We start from the raw sequence: 23,087 nt of genomic DNA on the forward strand, positions 1-23,087 counted from the left end.
TTAAAGCAAAAAACCTCCAAACTACTTGGAAACCTGCTTACCCAGCCCAAAGAAAAAGCAAATGGGTAAAACACACACCCCCTATTTACTTTTAGGAAGAAAAGAAAAAAAAAAAAAACCTCTGGGTTGGAAGACTGTGAATTTCCCTGCAGGAGTTAAGTACCCTGCCTCCAGGCAAAGAAAACCTGCAATTCACAAGATAATCCCCTTTTGTCTCTGCTTGGCCACAAAGCAGGGAAAACCCAAGATGCTTTCAGTTTCAAAGCTGCTTCAAAGCCACAGGAAAAAAAAATTCCTTTTTAAAATCTGTATTTCTAGTTCAAAAAATCTCAACTGGATCTCAAAATGATTTCAGGTTAATCCCACCACTATGCCACCATGTCAAGGTTCCTCCCCCACTCTGAACTCTAGGGTACAGATGTGGGGACCTGCATGAAAAACCTCCTAAGCTTATCTTTACCAGCTTAAGTCAAAACTTCCCCAAGGTACAAAGTATTCCACCCGTGGTCCTTGGAATGGCCGCTACCACCACCAAACTAATACTGGTTACTGGGGAAGAGCTGTTTGGACGCGTCCTTCCCCCCAAAATACTTCCCAAAACCCTGCACCCCACTTCCTGGACAAGGTTTGGTAAAAAGCCTCACCAATTTGCATAGGTGACCACAGACCCAAACCCTTGGATCTGAGAACAATGAAAAAGCATTCAGTTTTTTACAAGAAGACTTTTAATAGAAAATAGAAGTAAATAGAAATAAAGAAATCCCCCCTGTAAAATCAGGATGGTAGATATCTTACAGGGTAATTAGATTCAAAAACATAGAGAACCCCTCTAGGCAAAACCTTAAGTTACAAAAAAGATACACAGACAGAAATAGTTATTCTATTCAGCACAATTCTTTTCTCAGCCATTTAAAGAAATCATAATCTAACACATACCTAGCTAGATTACTTACTAAAAGTTCTAAGACTCCATTCCTGTTCTGTCCCTGGCAAAAGCAGCATACAGACAGACACAGACCCTTTGTTTCTCTCCCTCCTCCCAGCTTTTGAAAGTATCTTGTCTCCTCATTGGTCATTTTGGTCAGGTGCCAGCGAGGTTACCTTTAGCTTCTTAACCCTTTACAGGTGAGAGGAGCTTTCCCCTGGCCAGGAGGAATTTCAAAGGTGTTTACCCTTCCCCTTATATTTATGACAAGTACTTATACAGCGTTTAGCAAATTTCGTAAAGTTGGTATTTTTATTAATAAAAAATAGCTATACATATTATTTTTCAAACAGTGGATTTTAGGAAGGATTGTTTTAATTCATACATGAGCTAATTTTATTTTTCCCCTACTCCCTCCCTACAAAAAGGTTGTAATTAAAATACTGACAGAATCCTAACTTTAATATATTGTCTGTGCTTATTATGATGGCACTATCATTTGGACGAGGCTTGGTCTTATCGTAAAAGTTGGGGCCTCCTGAATGTAAAGGAAGGACCATTATTTCAAAATATCAGTTTCACCCAATAATATTTTTCTAGAACCATTACAAATAAATAGGTTTGGAACAGAGATCACACAAATTATGCGGCAGCATGCTGTAGGAAATTACGGCACATATGAAGCATGAGTCTGGTTCTGACCTTCTCGATTCCTAATGCATTATTTTTACCAAGGGTGCTGGACTGTAAACCTCCTCCAGGCTTTACCAGTAGGTGCGTAGCATCATTACTACAGCATCCCAGCTCTGCTTGTGCCCCCCATTTGTTCCCAAATGACTGAGCAGGTATGAACGGGTTGCTGCTTATCCCACGTTACAAGGTACCACATTTAATGTATAGGTTTCAGAGTAGCAGCCGTGTTAGTCTGTATTCGCAAAAAGAAAAGGAGTACTTGTGGCACCTTAGAGACTAACAAATTTATTTGAGCATAAGCTTTCATAAGCTACAGCTCACTTCATCGGATGCATTCAGTGGAAAATACAGTGGGAAGATTTATATACATAGAGAACATGAAACAATGTGTGTTACCAGACACACTGCAACCAGAGTGATCACTTAAGATGAGCTATTACCAGCAGGAGAGCGGGGGTGGAGTGGGGGGGAACTCTTTTGTAGTGATAATCAAGGTTGGCCATTTCCAGCAGTTGACAAGAACATCTGAGGAACAGTGAGAGGTGGGGGGGGAGGGGGGAGATAAACATGAGGAAATGGTTTTACTTTGTGTAATGACCCATCCACTCCCAGTCTGTATTCAAGCCTAAGTTAATTGTACCAGTTTGCAAATTAATTCCAATTCAGCAGTCTCTCCTTGGAGTCTGTTTTTGAAGTTTTTTTGTTGAAGTAATGCCACTTTTAGGTCTGTAATCGAGTGACCAGAGAGATTGAAGTGTTCTCCAACTGGTTTTTGAATGTTATAATTCTTGACATCTGATTTGTGTCCATTTATTCTTTTACGTAGAGACTGTCCAGTTTGACCAATGTACATGGCAGAGGGGCATTGCTGGCACATGATGGCATATATCAGCAGGTGAACGAGCCTCTGATACTGTGGCTGATGTGATTAGGCCCTATGATGGTGTCCCCTGAATAGATATGTGGACACAGTTGGCAACGGGCTTTGTTGCAAGGATAGGTTCCTTGGTTAGTGGTTCTGTTGTGTGGTTGCTGGTGAGTATTTGCTTCAGGTTGGGGGGCTGTCTGTAAGCAAGGACTGCCCTTTCTCCCAAGATCTGTGAAAGTGACGGGTCATCCTTCAGGATAGGTTGTAGATCCTTGATGCGTTGGAGAGGTTTTAGTTGGGGGCAAAAGGTGTTAGCTAGTGGCGTTCTGTTATTTTCTTTGTTGGTCCTGTCCAAGAATTGTAACATTCAAAAACCAGTTGGAGAACACTTCAATCTCTCTGGTCACTTGATTACAGACCTAAAAGTGGCAATACTTCAACAAAAAAACTTCAAGAACAGACTCCAAGGAGAGACTGCTGAATTGGAATTAATTTGCAAACTGGAAACAATTAACTTCAGCTTGAATAGAGACTGGGAGTGGATGGGTCATTACACAAAGTAAAACTATTTCCCCACGTTTATTCCCCCCCTCCCCCGCACTGTTCCTCAGATGTTCTTGTCAAAATGGCGCGCCTTGATTATCACTACAAAAGGTCCCCCCCCACCCCACTGGTAATACATCACCTTAAGTGATCACGCTGGTTACAGTGTGTATGGTAACACCCATTGTTTCATGTTCTCTCTCTATAAAAATCTCCCCATTGTATTTTCCACTGAATGCATCCAATGAAGTGACCTGTAGCTCATGAAAGCTTATGCTCAAATAAATTTGTTTGTCTCTAAGGTGCCACAAGTCCTCCTTTCCTTTAATGTATTAGCACCTTCCGTCTGCTGGTCCCAAAGCCCTTCACAAAGGGGGGGGGTGATTACAGCTATTTTACAGAATGAGGAGACTGAGGCACGCATCCTCCCCTCCTCCGGGGCGCTGGGTCTGTGTCAGAGCTGGGCATGGAACCCGGAGTCTTGGCTCCCAGCGCTGTGCTCTGGTTCGGGCCCCGCGTTCCTATTCTTAGTCCGTTTCTCGCAGGCCAGCAGCTAAAGGGGTCCACGGCGTAGCCCCGCCCACTCTGGGCACGCAGGCCCTAATACGTTCCTGAACACGTCACCACGGCGCTGAGGCGGTACGTGCGGCCCAGTTGCGCAAGCGAAGCGGGACTCTTTTTTTTCTAGTGCGCACCGCGCGGAGGCGCCGCCGTGTGCTGCGTCACTGGAAGCCGGGTTGTTCTCTGCGTGGCCGGCTCCGGGTGCGGTAGGTTCTGTGCTCAGCGATCATGGCCTCTGCTGCGACTCACGCTTCTCCGGCTGCCGCTCCCGCCGCGCCTCCTCCGGCCCCAGCAGCCCCCGGCATCCTCATTGGGGACCGGCTGTACTCGGAGGTGTCACTCACCATCGACCACTCGCTCATCCCCGAGGAGCGGCTCTCGCCCACCCCCTCCATGCAGGACGGCCTGGACCTGCACAGCGAGACCGACCTGCGCATCTTGGGCTGCGAGCTCATCCAGGCCGCCGGGATCCTCCTCCGCCTGCCGCAGGTAAGCGCTGGGCCTGGAGCGCCCCCTCCTGCGGGGCTGGGCGGCGGGAGGCGGCCCCGCGCGCCCCGTTGGCCTTAGGCCGGGGCTCGGGTTGTGAGGAGGCCCTGTCCTCGGAAGGTCACCGCGCGGCTTGGGCCGCAGGGCGAGGGGTGGCGCCGCCATTGTGGCGAGGAGGCGCTGCAGGGAGGGCGCGCCTGTGTGTGGAGGTCGGAGTGGGGGAGGGGAGAGCGAGGGCGCAGCTGGGTGCTTGACACAAAATGGCGGCGGCCTAGTGCCGGAGCCGGCTCTCTTGGGGAGATGGCTGAGCCGGCGCTGAGCCGGCTCCGCTCCTGCCCGGTGCAGCTGACTGAGCCGGCTCATCTCCCCCGCGCCGGGGGGTTTTGTTCGCAGGTGGCGATGGCGACGGGGCAGGTGCTGTTCCACCGCTTTTTCTACTCCAAGTCCTTCGTCAAACACAATTTCGAGGTGAGTTGTGGCCGGCCGGCGGACTCGCTGGGCCTGGGGTGGGGCGCGGGCTGCTTGAGGCTTTCGCCTAGTGCCAGGTTTGTGGGGCTCCTTGCTCCGATCTGCATGGGAACTGCGGGAGGGCACTAGCCCTGCCCGGGACCCTCCCTGCACTTCCTTAGGGAAGTGTCTGCAAAGCTGCATTTTTCAGCTTTTAGGGGGTGGTTTCTCCATCTGATTGTGTAACGTGTCTAATGGGACGTACATATCTCCGTCTTACGGAAATGGGCTTCTTTTCAGATTGTTGCTATGGCCTGCATCAATCTCGCTTCCAAAATTGAAGAAGCACCTCGTCGTATAAGAGATGTGATAAATGTCTTTCATCATTTGCGCCAGTTAAGAGCAAAAAGGTAAGACTAGCTCCATTTTCAGTATATCCACCCACTATCACTGTAATATATGCCAGATTTATCAAACCAGTTTGATCTTCCAGGCTAAATCCAACACCCTAAAATTGAGAAGGGTGTGATCCTTGGCTATTACGTACACATTAACGTTTCTTCAGCTGGTTTCTATCAATGTGACTGGTGATTTGGCAAAAGCAGAAATATATTGCTCTGAAAGTATGGTTCATATAGTTGCAAGGCTGAGCATTTGTTCCAATGTAAAGTCTGTCTCTAATTGAATTGGGGGTCTTTGCGTTTCTGAAAGGAAGTCTCAGGTATAAGTTTGGTTAGCTGGCGGACTATTTGGTATTCTTTTTGATTTTTATAATCTTTAGTGTAGGTCTACTTTGCTATAGGTTCTTTGTGCAAATTAAATAATTCTGTAGTATAGCTTAGTGATGTATCTTGTTAGAATATTCTCTATATTTGGCTACCATAGACAGTAAAATAGACTGAAGTATATAAATATATAACAGTATTTGTGGTGAGAAAGCAGTATAATAAAGAGACAGTGGAAAGTATGAAGAGATCTACAGTGTATGGAGCTTTAATGACACATCAGCGAGGAATGTAGGATTGAATCTTGGAAGTTGAGTGCACCTGTGATTGTAGAACCTGAGAGTGGTACTTTAATGGTACAGTGAGAACTTTCAAATCTGTAAAATTGAACCTTATATTCATTTAGCTAATCTGTATGTGATTCTGTGGTGATTCTGCTTTTAGTTTGTAGAACCATTTTCAGTTGAGTGCTTAATTTTTGGCTTTTTAAGTGTAAAGCAAGGTTTCATTACTAGGTTAAAGAAGGTGCTAGGAATGTGTTTGAAGGGGAGTAATGCCCAATAAATATTTCACAACAAGGCAGTGTTTAAACCTGGCTTTTAAACAGTAATGCAGACTTTCTGTAGAGTTAATGAAGTCATTTCAGTTACCTCACCCATCTTGTCTCTAGTAAACGTACCTAGTTGTATTGACTACGTTGAAAGATACAGAATACAGTAAATTAAAGCTCTGAAAGATTTTCTTTTCTACTAGTTAAAAATAGAACTATTTTTTTCTGTATTCTGTCTTGCCAGGTGAAAGGGGAATTTAAAAAAAAAATTCTACAACTTGACTCTTTGAAGAAGTGGAGTAGAAAAATTTTAGGGAAATGAGTTGTATTTATGGTGAATTTGTTCTACATATTCAGTACTTGCAATGCACAAATATAGCCAGTTTATGTTAAACTGTCTTCTTTTATTGCCACATTCTCACCTCTTTAAAGTCCTTTTTAGTAATAGAAAAATGGACTATCTGTGTCTGATTTGAATGGAACCTAGGTTTTTAAAATGAGGAACTAATGATTTTTGTACTTGTTGGTACTGGGAGAATTCTGTAAATTTACAGAGTTTGGATTCCATGGAATCTGTTGAAGATTACTATTTACCATAATTACGACAAAGGAAGCTTCTTATTTGATTACTAAAACTGGTTCACTTCTTAATGTCTCAGCTTTGAACCAGAGGCTAAAGGTTAATTGAGGATGTAAAATGCTTTTCTGTGCTATGAGAATAAGAATGAGTTAACTTCTTTATATAGTATTGGAAGGATCAGAGAAACAAATTTTCTTATAAATTTTTTTTTCCAGGCAGCCTGTTCCAATTCAGATTATCAATTACATATGTTAAGTGGTGTCTACAATGCATCATGCCCAAAGAGACAAAGATCACTTCTTGACCCATTTGTTAATTCACTTGTAGCAAAATGGGTATCATTGCCTTAAGATTCTGAGAAATGAATCTGCATGAAATTAATCTTAATGTCTAAGTGTGACACTCAGGCTTGCTTTTCTAAAACAAGCTGGATATAAACATTTTTCTGTACTTTTTACAAGCTTACTAATACGTAAACTGTACACGTTATTAACTTCAGCTCTTTTTTCCCTTGCAACCGACTATACAGCGACCAGCTACATTTACCAAAGCCTGGGTGATGTGGAGTGGTACATAGAGATGAAGCTGTCGTCATGGCAACAGTGAGTGAAGTATCGAAAATCCCCAAGGAGAAGCCAGTGCTCTGAGAATAGGTCACTGGAATCGGGGGACTAACAGGTTGGCCGCTGGTGAACCATTTGGAAGAACTCCTGTATCTTGTTATAAGCTTTTTTCTTTGCTGTCCAGGTTTTTAGTATATTAGTTTACTGTTTTTTTATTTGAAGCTAACACTTAGGCTCTATTTAGAATTTTCACTGACATCATGACACAAGAAGAATTGATCTAGTTCTAGTTATGTTACACTTAGTATTCATATTGCCTTAGTCTAATTTCTGTTAACTTTATCTGTAAAGTACTAAAACTCTGATTTCTAAAAGCATATTGAAGTATTAAATATTTATTCTTTATATCCTTTAGACACTTACTGGTTCCTAGTTCCAACTTTTGCTTCTTAAGATTGAGATTTGACATATAAACCTTGTTCAAGAATACAAAAAAGGCCCTGACTAAGCACAAGGCTGTGCTTAATGCCGGAAGATTTTTTTAACTACCCCTCCTGTGCATGTGTTCGCATGATTGGGGTTCAGATGTCTGAATTCTCAAGCCCAGAGGCTCATACAAAGCCTTTGGTCAACTTCTAGGTAGTAGGCACAGGGCTAAAAGTAGTTTTTTGACAAATAAATGCTTCTGTTGTATTCTCACTGTGACAATATGCCATGGAGTATTGTACATAAAATTTTTGTGTGCATGAATAAGTCTCTGTGGTATTAAATTGAAAGCCTGTTTTTCATATCAGCATGCTAAGAACTTGTTCTTTTGAAATATCTGAAAACATACTTGACTGCATATGTTGAGTTATGTTTAGCATGTAGAACATAAGTTGCAGTTGATGTGGGTTATAGCCCTGGGTTTTTGCTAACTATATTATATTATAAACACCCACTTCTTCTCTGACATCAGTTTTATAGTCTTATGAACTGATTTAAGGGAAGCTTTTAGGAAGCTGCTCTTATTTTCACATTATCAGTGAAATAACTTCATGACATTCGCTTGTAATATATGCAAATCTTGACGCCTGCAGTATTTCAGTTAGAATATCACACAAAATAGAACTCTCATTTCTTCTTTTGTCACATTAAATAATGTGACATTTCAGGCTCTTTCAGTGACAATGAGTGGTCTGAGTGGATCACATTTGTGGTGTGAGGTATTTTTAATGTTTACAAATGGTAGAAAGGTAGAGTTTTTCTTTCATCCTTTGCTTCTCTTATCCATCTGCTTTCTAATGGAAAGAGGGAAAAAATGTTCTAAGGTCAGTATCAAAGAGGTGGTGATTCCAATTAGGAGTGGTAGAAGATAGAAAAGACTGAACTCTTGACAGTTCATTTAATTATTAGTATTACAAAACGTCCTCGTTTTATGGCCTGATTCACTAGTCATAGTTTGTTTTATGACTAACCTTTAATGTTAGGCTATCTAGGTTATGCCCGCTAGCTCCATGTTCTGTGTACATATTTATTTTGTAGTGAAACTTGGCACTTTAACTGAAATGATGATATTGCAAGGTAGACTGTTGGGTGCAATATTCAGGGAGAGAATCCGAAAGCTGATTTGGGGAGCACTTCTGAGGTGTAGGGAGGGTAGGCATCTCAATTGTCCTTGCAGCGCTTGATCTTCTCCCCTTCCTGCCCCTTCAGACCAGCAGCAAAATGGCTATTCAGAGTATTGCGCAAAATGAAAATTCTTCTGACTGAGGACATTTGCAGGCAGAAGCAGTGGCGACTTTTTTTCTTTCCTCTTACCAGGAGATAGGTGCACATTAGGAAGTTTTAGAACGAACGTGCCATTTTAATGAATGGTGTAAATTCCTGATTATTCTTAATTTCTGCCACCGGTAGGTCACAGTTGACTGCCTTTTATGCAGAATCATATTTGTGATAAAGTAGATAAATCCTAAATTGCACCTCATAAGTTTTCCATTTCTTCGTCTAGATGCTATGAACATAAGTTCTTTCTCTGGACTCTTTGTTTGGATTGTAGTACCATAAAACTGATGTCCTTGATGAGCATGGTGCATGTCTGAGCAACTGAGTAAAACAGACATCTTTTAATGGCTTGATTATCATCCTTTCCCTGTCATTTTTGTGCTGAGGGCCTACTGCTCAAGTAGGTGCTATAAGTACTCAGCACCTCGGAAAATCAGAATACAAATATGGAGTACTTTATAACTACTTTCTAATCTTTCTGGTGGTAATAGGTCTGGATAGCAATGTAGGTCTTCATAATATGCTCGAGTTTCTTATGTAGTTTGACAGTTCATCTTTGCAAAGCCTATATTAATGGAAGATAGGAAATAACCATTGTTTATGAACTGCTGTCACAAATGTGTATAGTAGGCCTATAAAAATGTTCAGACTGGGTCTTGACTTTTTTGTGGACTTAAGTGTTGAGTGAGATGTTTCTCCGTCCCTTATCACAAAATAGCATACTACTAACAAGGAGTTGAGTAGGTGCAGCTAAACAGGTTTTTGCCTTGAAACATAGTGGCTTTGCTAATATTTGGGTTGTTAACTTGGTTATATTATATTTTGTTTGAGTCTATTACTGTCTCTGAAATGCTCTAACTAGGCTTCAGAATAAGCCTACTTTTCTAACTAACCTAAGCAGTTTATCTAAAATCCTACCCTAACCATTTAAGATAAGTCTCAGTGTATCTTAAAACTCATCAGGAGACCCTAAAAGTATTGAATCCCTGATGACCTAATAGTTCTTCAAAAATTTCTCCTTTAGCAATGATCCCCTCCTAAAAGTAAGAGGTGATATTTTGATAACTGGGTTGTAATCTTTGCAGTATCTGAAGTGGAATAAACTGCATGTAGTCTGTCCTTATTATGCGAGTCATTGTCAAATATTTACTTGTCTGTGGGAAACAGATTTAATAAGATGATAGCATAATCACTCGTCCTCAGGTATTTCTATCCCTATAGAAGATTCAGATGAGTTTGTTTTCAGACTTGGTAACTTGCTGCTTTTTACCTTACATACATGATGATGATTATCTTAAACATGTGACAACTATACAGAATTGAGATACTACTGATTCAGCTTCACTTCAAAAAAACAAACATTTGAGTTTTTTCCTTCAGTATAACAGTAGTTCATAAATGAGTTATTCTTGCTTAAAACATAGGTGATTATGCTTTGGTGCAGCAGGGGTAGTCAATATGTGGACTGCGGGCCAAATCCAGACTTTTGAATGGACCCCAAAATCTTTACTTATTATTAATTCTCTATTTAGAGTGTGTGTGTACACACTTTTTTATTTTCTCTGGAGTCTGGACTTAGACAAAAAATAGACTAACCCTGCTCATCTTTAAACAATGTAATGTCTTATTAGCAAAGTAGACTGTCAGTTTGAAGGATACAGTAATTCTTGAATAGACGTTCTTTGAGATTCTTGTAGTTATCTATATCAGTAAAATGCAGTTTAATGACAAATTTTGAGCTGTCATGGAATTAGTAATTCAGTGTGCTTCCAGGTCATACAGTTAATCCAAATGTCAATGGCATTCCAAAATTGATCTTGCCATATATTTGGTCCCATCCTGCCAGCAGGGGGGAACTAGACCATGAATTGCTTCCCTCAGTGGTCCAGCTGGAAGAAGTGAGTGTCTTGCCAAATATGCGTGATCTCTGAAAGAGGTGTTATAAGAATCACATGTTACGTTATATTTATTATGCTGAGTTGCATCTGCAGTCTTTCTGTATTGGTATATATTGCATCTTTGCAGTCAGATCATAATATTGTAGAAAGGTTTTGCTGGGAATGCTGGAGATAAATTAGATGATGCAATTTGATTAACTCTTTTGCAGTATAATTATTTACTGAGGGGATAAACTGTTATCCTTTGACTTGTATAGCACCCAAAATAAGCTGTGCACATTACAGGCATATAACACAGGCCCCTGCTCTAAGACCTTGTAAGCTAAATCAACTGTATAAAGAAAAATTGTAGAAGAAAATGAATTAGGGAGCAAAAAGCCTAGACAAAGGGAGAAATAAACAAAACAGGATATGTTGCTTGGGTGCTCTACTGTGCAGTAATTGGTGCCTGTGTGGTGGGGTTTTTTTGTTTAAAGACTTTACATTTTTAATTACCTGAATACAATATATTGGAGGACTGTGAGATTGGAAATTGCATGACGTACCAGGTTTGTGTAACTTTCTGTGTGAAGAGTTCTTACCTTGCAAACGTTTGATGTACTGAACTGCACCCGTTAGTTTTTCTAATAGCTCAGTATTCAGGTGGGTTGTTCCTTTTTTTGGTGTCCTGTTTTGAGCAATAAGATGCTCCACAGTGTTTAATTTTGGGAGTCCTCTTTTCTCAGAGGTCTCTGGTGGTCTCTTGAAACTCCCTTAGAAATTCTGTTTACTCCCTTTAAATCCGATCTTGGCACACTTGCTTTCTTTCAAATTTTGATATGGACTCTTTCCTTTCATCCTATGCATAAGCAATTCCAATACAATAAAACATGAACTTGTTTAAATTAAACTTAGTATTAGCTGATACAGCACTTAGATAGTTAAACAAGCTTTTTGCTAGAGGAAATATTAGTGTATTCAGATTATCATCATTGATCACTTTCAAATGTTGGTACTGTAGGTGTTTGAAATTTGCATTATAAATTGTAAATCACATTATTTTAGTTTTGATACTGGAAGGCAGTTTGCACAGTCAGTAACACAGGAGTAATGTTAGCAAGATGGCAGTCTTAGTTTAGCTACAATCAGAGCTCAGCTACAGGAATTACAGGTTGAAACTAAACTAGTTTAAACTTGGACAGCACAAGATTAATGCTTAAACTTGCTTGCAGGAGTTTAAAACAGGTTTCTGTTGCCATTAGTTGGTTGGAAGGGAAAACAGAGATGCAACTATTCTGGATATGCAAAACAGTTTTGATTTTATTTCTTACAAACTATAGGACTCCAAGCCCCTTGATACTTGATCAGAACTACATAAACACCAAAAATCAAGTAATCAAAGCTGAAAGGAGGGTACTGAAGGAGTTGGGATTTTGTGTTCATGTCAAGCATCCACATAAGGTGAGTTGTCAAATGAAATACATACTTGCAAGTATTGAGCTGCCTTGACAGCATCTTTGTGAGCTGTAATAGAAGAAATGCAGGTTTGGAATTGACTTGGGGTCTCTCTCCCACACCCCTCTATAGGTAACTGAAGTTAATTGTCCACACAGCTGAAACATTTGGCTGATTGGTAGCTTGCTGTTTGTTCTGGTAGAAGTCACTTGCCTACACTATGGCAGAGGTGACAGTCATATGTAAAAGTCGTAAAATTGGGGATATGTTTCAATGGACAACAAGAACTAGATGTGTATGGGTTTTCAGCCTTTGCTGTGGGATTGAAGTAGAACACGACCATGTAAAAATATAAGAAAATTGTTTGTTAAAAACATGCATCTATCACTTTTCCTCCTGTGTTAAAGTTGAGTTTTTCTCTTATCCCTCAGATCATTGTTATGTATTTACAAGTCTTAGAATGTGAACGTAATCAAACCCTCGTTCAGACAGCCTGGTAAGTTTATTCTTTTCCATTTTTCCTAGCCAGGAAAATAGTAGCAGAAATAACAAGCTTGATGTCCCATATGCAAAGCATTGAGCTGTAAGTTACTAGATTAAAATATACATATTTCACAATGCATTTAATGCTTGTTTCTGCTTACTATTTTCATGGTTTGATTAACTTACTTTAATGGAGAACTCAATTTAACTTTGTTCTTTTTTCTACTCTTTAATTAAAGGGTAGTCCATGATGGTAAGTCATAGAACTCTGCCCTCTGCACCACAGCTCACCTGGGGATGGCCTGATTGGCTGCCCTTCTCTCCAGTCAATCCAGTGCAAGCTCTCATCCCGAGATTCACTGAAGTGGTCCTTATCCATCTTGCAGCATCTTCTAGTTCTGTCCGGGTGTCAAAAGGATTTGTATATTTGCTTCTAGAAGTAACTGTTCAACATGTTTCTAAATGTATATTTGTTGCCTACCTACTGTACTTTAGTGTATCTAAAGGACCCATGGACACATTTTGGATTGACTACTTTCAACCAATATGGATTCAGTTGACTTAATTAAATTTGGATTACAAAGTTACTTAAAGTGAATACAGCATGCTCATACTTTCTTATCATAATATTTAGAAATTGAACGTTGGGCACCATTTTATATAAGTCACTGGTGATTGGTTGTGCTGTTAACTTCTGTAATTCACGTGTTTATAAATTTGTAGAGCTGTCCCTGAAGTTCAAAAGTCATTATTGTCATAACAATACTTGGCAATACTAGCTTGGTAGAGGAAAAGTACTATAATTTGGTGAAGTTAACTATGCAATTTGTAGTAACCAGTCCCAATGATTATTGAAAGATGTAGTTAATTGCTTGCCCTGTGTCAACCATTTAACCTTGTGTTGAATAAAGTTAAAAATAAGCAGATGGTTATCTGCTTCCAAAGTAAAATAAATAAAGTTGAAACAGAACTGGTGTATTATGTGTAAAATTTAAGACTTTATTGGTCATATCTTTAGCTACCTGATAATGGTAGTGGATATAAAAGTACAGCAGTTCTTACACAATTGAGTTTCAGACAAAAAAGGATTTACCTCTTGGGTAGAGGGCGTTCATTGTTTAAGTGACAGTAAACACCTGTAGAAAAACATGCTTGGCCCATCATATAACTGGACAAATTATTCTTTGGACTTTATAGATTTGTAAAGTTTAGCTTGATGGACACTTCATAGAATATCCTAAAGTATTTGGGGAAAAAAAATCAATTTTAACCATAACATTTGCAAAAATCCCTCATTTGGTGACATTCAGAGTTCTGTTTCTAAGTGAGAAGTAGTTCTTGCATTGGGACTTCAGAGCAATGACAATGGTGCATATTTTGATGTTACAAAAGTGAAGCAACAAATTCAAAATGTTAAACCCTTTAAAACTACAGTGGTGGTAGTACTACAGTCTAAAAAAAGGCAATAAGCATATGTAAGTTAAAGAAAAAATAATAAAGTAGATTGAGTCTCCAGTTTTGCTTCTTTAAACTGAAGGTGATAAGTGAACATGAGACAAACTTGTAATTAACTTTTTTTTAGGAATTACATGAATGACAGTCTTCGAACTAATGTATTCGTTCGTTTTCAACCAGAGACAATAGCATGTGCTTGTATTTATCTTGCTGCTAGAGCTCTTCAGGTAAGCATATCTGTGTTGTTAAATTGCTTGGGATTGGTGTATTTGTTTTTGTTCCTGGAAAACATCTGTAATGATGCTAAAGGTCAGATTTCTTTGATCTTTAGATATTAAGGCTTAATTCTGTCTTTATTTAGATTCCCCTGCCTACCCGTCCTCATTGGTTTCTACTCTTTGGCACCACAGAAGATGAGATTCAGGAGATATGTATAACCACTCTGAAGCTTTATACTAGGAAAAAGGTAACTTGTTTTTAGAATTGACTGACTTAAATGAAAGTAAAGCCAGCATTGCTAAGGGGGGGGCGCGATGGAGTTTGAACACATATATAACATGCACTATTAAAACTCTACCAGACAAAAGCTCCCCTATAGTCACCATTTCCTCCTTGAGGAAGAGCATGAAAGAGCGAATCACGTATGACAGATGTTGGTCATGTTTAATGTATGGGTGTCAGATACCATAAGAGGTGTGGTATATTGACTAGAGTAATCTTGGTCCAAAATCTTGACTGTGCATATTCCTCTCTTAAACAGCCTAATTATGAATTGCTGGATAAAGAAGTAGAAAAGAGAAAAATGGCATTACAGGAAGCTAAACTTAAAGCAAAAGGATTAAACCCAGATGGTACTCCAGCTCTCTCAACACTGGGTGGCTTTTCTCCTGCTTCCAAACCATGTAAGTTACAATGCAAGGAACAGTGCTGTAGGAAGATGTCTATATATAATGAATCTCTTGTGATTCTATACCTTGATGCAGTAGAAAGAATGAGATGTAAAATTTCTCATTCTCCACTGAGAGTTGTGAAGTTATCTAAAACTTCTCATATGGTTAAAGCTAGAGGATAACATTTTAATTACTTTTGGTTACTGGATTTTCATTGATACATTATTGGAGGTTGCCAATAATGGGTGATATTGAAGGAAAAATTGCAATACCGATTAGATGGTCATTCTGTAATACTACTTGGTTAATGCCACTTAATGGTACACATTCAGCATATGCCTCACTGTATTTTTACCGTGGAAGTACACAATAAATATTGAAAGCTTGTAACTATGGCTTGTGTGAGTAAGTGGGATTTTCATATGCCAGTGTTTCTGAAATGCAGTGGAATATTTAAAGTGACGTTGTTAACGTGAAACCTAGTTACGTGACACAACTCAACTCATCTTTTAACTTATGTGCCTGTTCATTGTTTTCCTTGTGCTAGGCATTTCTAACAAGTGTTGTTTTAAAACATCTTTTTCAATTTGTCTTTATCCATCAAGGTACAGTAGGACCACTGCAATTCAAAGCTGTGAATGTGAACAATTCAGAATCTAGAAATGGAAGTTCCAGTAGCAGTGTTGTCTTGATGATGATGTAGAATAGGTGCATAGAACATAGCTTTAGTTATACGTTTAACAGACTAGCCAATAATTAAAATTATGTAGTAAAGAACTTCAAAGGGATCCTGTCAGTTTAGAACATACAAGTCTTAACTTTTTGCCAATAGATCTGTCTTTCAATGATATTTTTAACATTTAAATTCCAGTAGCACTTACAGGGCACAGCTAGGTTGAGCATGATTATACTAGGCAATGTACAAATGCACAATAAATGATTACAGTACATTATCTGAAAACTGGAGCAAATGTACAGAAACTAAATTTCTGTTTTGTTTCTATCTTTCAAAGTAACAACAGCTATTCCTTGACAACTAGCAATATGGTTGAACTTTGAAAGTTCTTTGAAGTAGTGCATGCAAAATTCCCTTATGGACTCCTAAAGAGAGGGTGAAGGGATAATTTTATTCATGGCTAGCTGAGTGAAATTGGGATTTGAGGGCATTCAGAATAAGCCAGCAACTCATTTTTTAATGGTAATTCTACTGTTGGTTATTTGAGGCATAAGATTTAAACCTTCTTCTCAAATAACATCCAGTATGTGGTGCAATTCATGGCATTGGTTTTGAAATGAAACCCTAGACAGGGCTTTGGAGCGGAGCACGGAGCTGGAGCACGGAGCAACTGTGGAGCAGTGGAGCTGCAGGTTTTTGCCTGGAGCTGGAGCAGGGCCGGAGCCCAGCTCCGAAGCACTGACCCAAAATGTTTTGCTCTTGGTTAGATGACCTGATTGTGTGGTTCCATAAGCTTACGTGCTCAAGCTAGTACAGTAGAAGCTGTGTTATCCAGCACTTTACTAACCAGAACACTCTAGAAACCCGACATTTCTGATATCTCCAAATACAAATTAAAAGTATGGTTGGCGCAGGACTGGCAGGCTCCCTGCCTGGCTTTGTGGGGCTACCTGGAAGCGGCAACATGTCCTGGCTGCTCCTAGGTGGAGGAATGGCCACAGGGGCTCCCTGCACTGCCCCATCCCTGAGCGCCAGCTCCGCAGCTCCCATTGGCCAGGAACCGTGGCCAGTGGAGCTGCCAGGGGTGGCACCTGCAGGCAGAGGCAGCATGTAGAGCTGCCTGGTCACGCCTCCGCCTACGAGCAGCAGGGACATGTTGCCAATTGTGGGGAGCCACCTATGGTGGGCGCTGCCTGGATTCAGCACCCCAAAACCCCTCCCAGAGCCTGCGCCCTGAGCGCTGCTCCCCCTTTCCCCCCAACTCCCTCTGAGAGCCTGCGCCCCCTCCCAGACTCTCTCCCTCCATTGGTAAGTATAAGTCTTAGTTAACCAGAATTTTTGACTAAACCCATGCCAAACACAGATTTTACTGTAGTAAGATAAGTTTCATATCTTAACTAAGCAAGAACACCTTGTCTGCAGCTCTCAATGAGGCCAATTAGAACTGGCTTCTGTTCTCAAATTTTGTTCCAACAGCCTAATTCTGACTTCAGGACAAGGTGCAAGAGCCATCTATTTTCCCAGGGTTCTAAGAAGTATATGTGAAGGGAGCAGGTTAGAGCAGGGTATTTACTCTTGATGGAGAGACATACTTCATCTTGTTTCATAATTTGTGCCTATTACATGTGCCTTGGACGAAAGGATAAATGCATCTTTAAAGAAACATATTAGTGTACTTCTCCTCAGCGTATGATTTACAGACTACTTAAATAAAGGATTTTACTGGTGTCTTTAATGTAGTAGTTTCACTTACAGGAGCAGCTACTAAATGGAAAGGAAGAGAAGCAGTCAGCATTAAAAGTTTCTAGTTAGCACTGATATAAAGTTAGCACTTGCATAAAATGTACCAAAAAATCCTGTTCCTTGATGTCAAATTCTACTGCTAGTGTATAACATCTTAACCTTGAATTATTTGCTCTCATTCTTAGCTTCCCCAAGAGAAATGAAAACTGAGGAGAAAACACCAGTATCTGTGAATGCTAAAACTATTAAAAAAGAACCAGAAGAAAGGCAGCTAGCTTCAGAGAGTCCTTACAATGGGTAGGAAAAAATCTGTCTTTTTAAGCCAGCCAATTTTAAGTCAGGCACTTTCAAGTTAAACTTTGCCATCTAGTTTTGTGAAAATAAATTTGTTTTTGCTAAGTGTAATCTTCAGGTTTTTTTTATTTTTAAATTTAAGCATGAGAAAAGAAAGCAAGAGAAGTAGAAGCAGCAGAAGTGCTAGTAGATCAAGGTCAAGAACAAAGTCACGGTCTAGATCTCATACTCCTAGGAGACAGTAAGTAAAACAGTACTTTTTGATTGCTAAATGGCTTACTTGTTTTAAGAGGTGTTTTAAAATGCCATTCCATATAGTAAATGGTCTTACAATAGTTTACTAACAGCGAATCTCTCCATCAAAGTACAGTATCTCACAATTGTACTGGTATCCAGTAGATACTGAAATGCACGTGGTAGTGGATGAAAATCCGTGGTTTAAGAATATTCATACAGTCTAAAGATAAATCAACTATAATACCAAAACTCACCTGTGACAGAGAGTAAGGTCCTCTTATGATATTTGCAAACCATCACTTGCACCCAAGTTTTCCATTTTAAATATGAGAATTTTCTTAAGCTCTTCCCTTAAAGCTGTGAGAATAGTTGTATTTACTGAAAGTGCTGTAAGAAATTGAGTCTCTTATGCAGCCAAATTTTGCATGCTGTAACCTCCTTCCCAAATATCTGAAGTGTATGTAAGATCCATATTAAGGAATGTGTGGAAATGTTAGCCATTTAAATGTATAGCTTTAGAGACCAAATCTTGTTCTATGGATACCCATTTATCTTTGGAACTGCTAGGAGTTGAACACCTGTACAAGTCTTTAGCTGTTGTTGCAAAGAAAACCCTGTTATCGGTGGTTTTTAACCAATGCAGTGTCTGCTGGAGTTTGTAAAGAGCCTTAAATGGTACTCAGTGATGTGAATGATCTCAGGTCTGTGATCAAACTTATGACATGTCACTGTTAACACTTCACTGCCCATAGCATGTAAAAAAACAGACTTTCTGTTTAAAATCGAGGCAGTTGTATAAGTTTTTTTTATTTTCACAGTGTAAAAAGATGTAAACATCCTAATTTTTATTTTTTTTGTAAGTTACAATAATAGGAGGAGTCTATCCGGAACATACAGCTCAAGGTCAAGAAGCAGGTCCCGTAGTCACAGTGGCAGTCCTCACAGACATCATAATCATGGATCTCCACACCTAAAAGCCAAGCACAGCAGAGATGAGTTGAAGAGTGTAAATAGACATGGTCACAAAAGGAAAAAATCTCGCTCGCGTTCTCAGAGTAAATCCAGGGATCACTCCGAGGCTGCCAAGAAACATAGGCATGAACGGGGACATCACAGGGACAGGCGTGAAAGATCCCGCTCTTTTGAGAGATCTCACAAAGGCAAGCACCATAGCAGCAGTCGTTCAGGACATAGCAGACACAGACGCTAAGTTTTGGTTCTGCTTCTGATTTTAGTTACACCTGTATATAATACAGTGTATGGACTGTGAGATTGGAGAAGAAACTGATTAGGAATTGATTTATTTAAAGCCCAACAGCTAATTTTCTAAAACATGTAGGACATTTTTCTTTAGAAGAACTATGTTAAATTTTTGCACATAAAATACCTTAGCAGTATCAAACGATTGAAAATAATGATCAGGTTAAATTGTACGTATTAGAGTTGTGTATTGTTTATCAATATCAGAACTGGAGAACATATTTCTGTTTAAAAAAAAAGTACCTTATTTTTATACAGGCCAATTGCAGACGCTTATATTTAAGTATAGTTATTTGTCTAAACAATGGTGGATACTTTCTTACACTGGTTTTAGTCTGCATGTGTATAAAGATTTTTACAAGAAATAAAATATAGCGCTGGTTTTTTTTACTGCTCTGTTGAGTTGAATTGTTCTAATTATTACCAAAGCTAATTCAAAGCAAACTGATTTGTTAGACTGAATTATCACCTCCACTGAGGAGGAAAAGGACATTTTCACAATCCTTTTGGGAGCAGAGGGAATCCAACTTTTAGAATTTCAAAATTTGAGTTTGGGACACTTAATCTTTAAGAATCATGTCACACTCATTTTTCATCTTTTAGTTGTAGTTTAACTGTTCATGTTCTTGCAAATTTTAGAGACCACATTTTTAGTTTTCAAGTATACACATAATTTTGTGTGGATATGGTGCATTCTCATTTTGGGGAATGGCTCCATTTATTCAGTAGTGCTGGGTTCTTCAGTCCCTCCTAAAGGAGGCAGTCAGCTGTCTTGATTGGCTGAGCTAACTCTCTAGATAAGTCCTTCCACAGAAAGTCCCCTCCAGAATTTTTTGTGGCTCCAAAGGGAAAGCAGGCTAAGTCAGTGTTTGTCAATCTTCCTTTGCTTCCCCCCGGTTCTTTTATTTCCCCTTAGCTGCCCACTTTGTTAGTGTAGGGTTACTTTTTGTGTTTAAGGGCTGTTCAGATTTACCTCCATGGAGCTCCAGGCAATTGTGGGGACTTTGGCCATGCTTTCCCTTCAGATTAGCCCTGGTAATGTCGAAAAAAGCATAAAAAGAAAAGGGCATCTCTGTGTTCTGCTCACCCCCCTTTGGCATAGTGTAGTAAGGGGAAAAGTGGTCCTTTTGCTCCCCCAACCTCAGGTGAGGGCTACTGCAGTTAGCTAGCAAGCAGCATATATGTCCCTGGCATAGGAGAGTGCAGTGGTGGCTGCTGCTAAATGAGGAGCCCAGTAAGACAAGGCACTGAAGAAAGTGCCCAGGAAACAGGCCCATTTTGCTGCCACTAATGTGGACTGGGCCCTTATCAGCAAGTATCCCACCTCAGCAGCTCCGGTCAACATGGTAAAACTCCAGGGCCCCAGTAGGGTGACCACACGTCCCGATTTTGGCGGGAGAGTCCCGTGTCCCGACTTCACATCGGTTGGGACACCCTTTGTCGCGATATTAGGGACTGCTCACTATGAGTCACGGCGCATACCAAAGTCCCAGGGCTGGTGGCGCTTCCTGGGGTAGTTCCTGGTGCCTGCCCGTCTGCAGGAGCCTGCAGTGTGGGTGGCCCCTAGGCAGAGGTGGAGGGGGTCTCTGCGTGCTGCACCAGCTCCCTCCTGCCCAATCAGAGCTGCGGGGGTGGGGCTTGCTGGCAGTGGGCAGAGAGCTCCCCACCAACCTGACCCTCGGAGCCAGAGGGTCCTGCCGGATGCTTCCTGGGAGCCGCCCCGGGTAAGCACTGCTGGGACTCCACCTCACCCCTGGCAGGTCCCTCTGGCTCTTAGGGTTGGGGGCTCTGCGGGCTGCTCCCACCTGCAAGCCCTGCTCCATGGCTCCAGCAGCTCCCTTTGGCACTTTTCCTGGCCAATGGGAGCCACAGAGCTCGTGCTTGTGGCAGGCGCAGCATGTGGAGAGTCTGGAGACCCCCCTCGCTACTCCGACCCTGGGAGCCAGAGACCTCCCAGCAGGGCTGGTGAATGTGGCCAGGGAAGGGGGCAGGGTGTGATGGAGTAAGTGTCTGGAGGCGTGTGGGTTGCTGGCCTGTGAGAGCAGTGGGAGGGGAGGTTTTTGTGTTTTGGGGTGCTAGGTAGTGGGGGTCTGTTGGGTGGTGCTGGACAGCTGTGGTGGGGCTGTGGGCAGGGGGACGCTGGGCAGGGGTCGTGGTGTGTACAGCAGTGTGTATTTGTGGTGGAAATGGGGGGGGCCTCTGGGCATAGTGGGTTCAGGGTGTGCAGGGCATAATGGATCCAGGGGGTGCTGAGCAGGGGAGCTGTGGCACAGCATGGACCCACCCCCAACAGGAAGGGACATGCTAGTAGCACAGGGCCAGGCAGACCGGGTTTTCCCCATTGCCCCTGGCCGACCCCGCCCTTCCCACTGCTCAACTCCTCAACTGAAAGCAGAGGTAGGGGGTGCAGGGGTGGGTCCCAGCAGTGCTTACCTGGGGCGGCTCCTGGGAAGCAGCCGGCAGGTCCCTGAGGTGAGCATCACTGGGCTGAGCCAGCAGTGTGGCTCGGGCTCCCCCCAGCAAAGTGTGTGCAGACTGGTCCACCTAGCTCATGGCAGAGCCAAGGAAAGGAGGCACCTGCCTCTGCACATGCTGATTCCACCCATGGCAGGCCTGGGCTGCGCACTGCTAAGCTACTGCCCAGCTCACTTAACCCACATTGGCAAGCAGGGATTGCACCTGGCAGCATACATCTGCTCGATGTACAATTGGGACACCATTTGTCCTGATATTCAGTTAAATTTTAAATTTGGTAGTGAAATAGAAAATTAGTTGACTGGGAATGTCCCATTAAACCCGATTGTGATCTGTTATCTAATGGCAATTTTGGGTTTTCAGGTTGTTTTCAGGTGTAATGCTGAAGCTGGGGCTGAAGGCAGGACTGTAGGCCTCCCCACTGTGACTGCAGCTGGGGCTAGAGCCAGGGCTAGAACTGGGACCCTTCGCTCCCCTGCCCTGCAACTGGGTTTGACTTTGTAACCAGGATCCTGTGCCCATGGCTTCTGCTGGGGGCTGGAGCTGGGGCCATGAGTCCTTGAGTCCTCCCCCCGTGGCTTGTGGTGTGGGCTGCAGCAGGGGCCATACACCCCTATTACAGCTTCCTAGGGCTGTGTGCCCCCTCTCATGGCTCCGGTCGGGGCTGTGCACCTGTGGTTCTCCCCCTTCCTCTCTCTCTTCTTCCCCCCTGCCCCCTTTCCCCCACCCCAGCTCGCCCAGTGTGTCCTGATATTTCACTCTTGCCATCTGGTCACCCTAGGCCCCAGTCATCTTCCATAGCATCATGACGGGGGCAGGAAGGGGCTAAGTAGATTGGACACCCCACCCCATGCCAATGGACAGGCAGTGGTCAGGACACCCACACAATGCTGTAGGCCTCTTGAAAACTGGCAGCACAGTAAAATCCGTTCCCTGTCTCTGCTCCCTCTTTGCTTTGTAGTGGGGTCTTGGTGCCCATTTTTGAGTAGGGAGCTTGTGTACCACAGGCAGCCATTTTAGAATAGGTGCCTGTCCTAACTTCTCAGCAGCCATCTTAGAGTCCACTGGGTGGAAAAGGATAAGCTTTCCTTTCCAGACTCCTTACTCCAAAGGCCTTGGCCCCCTCTCCTGGAAGTCTTCTCTAAGCAGTGTAAGGGTCACAGACATAGAGCAAAGAAATCCTAGAAGATCAGGAATGATTCTTCCCTGCACAGCTTTTTGCCTTTGCTGTTCGTGGGTATCTTCCCAGAGCAGTCAGCCAAAAAGGGGACACAGATCAGGATGAGGTCTAAGATAGAAAACACTCAAAAATATTTTCCAGTGATCTGTAAAACTGACCCTTACATTCTCACGCTGGCTATCTTGTTTAAGGGTGCAAAGGTAGCTGGGTAAACTTGTGCTTTAAAAAACAAAACAAAAAAATACTCAAGTTTTCCCTGACAGATGGGTCGAATGAGCTCTCCGCCGAGACTACGAAGTGATTAGAGCCTCTGCAGAGGCCATTTGTTTCCCCCCCACCGCCGGAGCAGTCCTTTCT

At 41.9% G+C, this 23,087-nt stretch overlaps 1 protein-coding gene across 3 annotated transcripts; it reads left to right on the forward strand.

The window, feature by feature from the left end:
- Nucleotides 1-3,647: 3,647 nt before the first annotated feature.
- CCNL1 (cyclin L1) lies at nt 3,648-19,469 on the forward strand. Of its 3 annotated transcripts, XM_077825761.1 has the most exons (11): nt 3,662-4,079; nt 4,470-4,544; nt 4,824-4,933; nt 11,923-12,043; nt 12,469-12,533; nt 14,103-14,202; nt 14,337-14,441; nt 14,736-14,877; nt 17,470-17,581; nt 17,721-17,819; nt 18,677-19,469. In XM_077825761.1, the coding sequence occupies exons 1-11, from the start codon at nt 3,819-3,821 to the stop codon at nt 19,023-19,025; spliced, it is 1,539 nt and encodes a 512-aa protein (XP_077681887.1). In that variant the 5' UTR covers nt 3,662-3,818; the 3' UTR covers nt 19,026-19,469. The 3 variants fall into 3 exon arrangements, with proteins under 3 accessions (XP_077681889.1, XP_077681888.1, XP_077681887.1); XM_077825763.1 differs by lacking the exons at nt 14,337-14,441; nt 14,736-14,877; nt 17,470-17,581; nt 17,721-17,819; nt 18,677-19,469 and adding an exon at nt 12,760-12,773 and having other exon boundaries at nt 3,648-4,079; XM_077825762.1 differs by lacking the exons at nt 14,337-14,441; nt 14,736-14,877; nt 17,470-17,581; nt 17,721-17,819; nt 18,677-19,469 and having other exon boundaries at nt 3,648-4,079; nt 12,760-14,112.
- Nucleotides 19,470-23,087: the final 3,618 nt, after the last annotated feature.

Source organism: Eretmochelys imbricata, chromosome 9, assembly GCF_965152235.1.
Source record: "Eretmochelys imbricata isolate rEreImb1 chromosome 9, rEreImb1.hap1, whole genome shotgun sequence".
Taxonomy (NCBI): domain Eukaryota; kingdom Metazoa; phylum Chordata; order Testudines; family Cheloniidae; genus Eretmochelys; species Eretmochelys imbricata.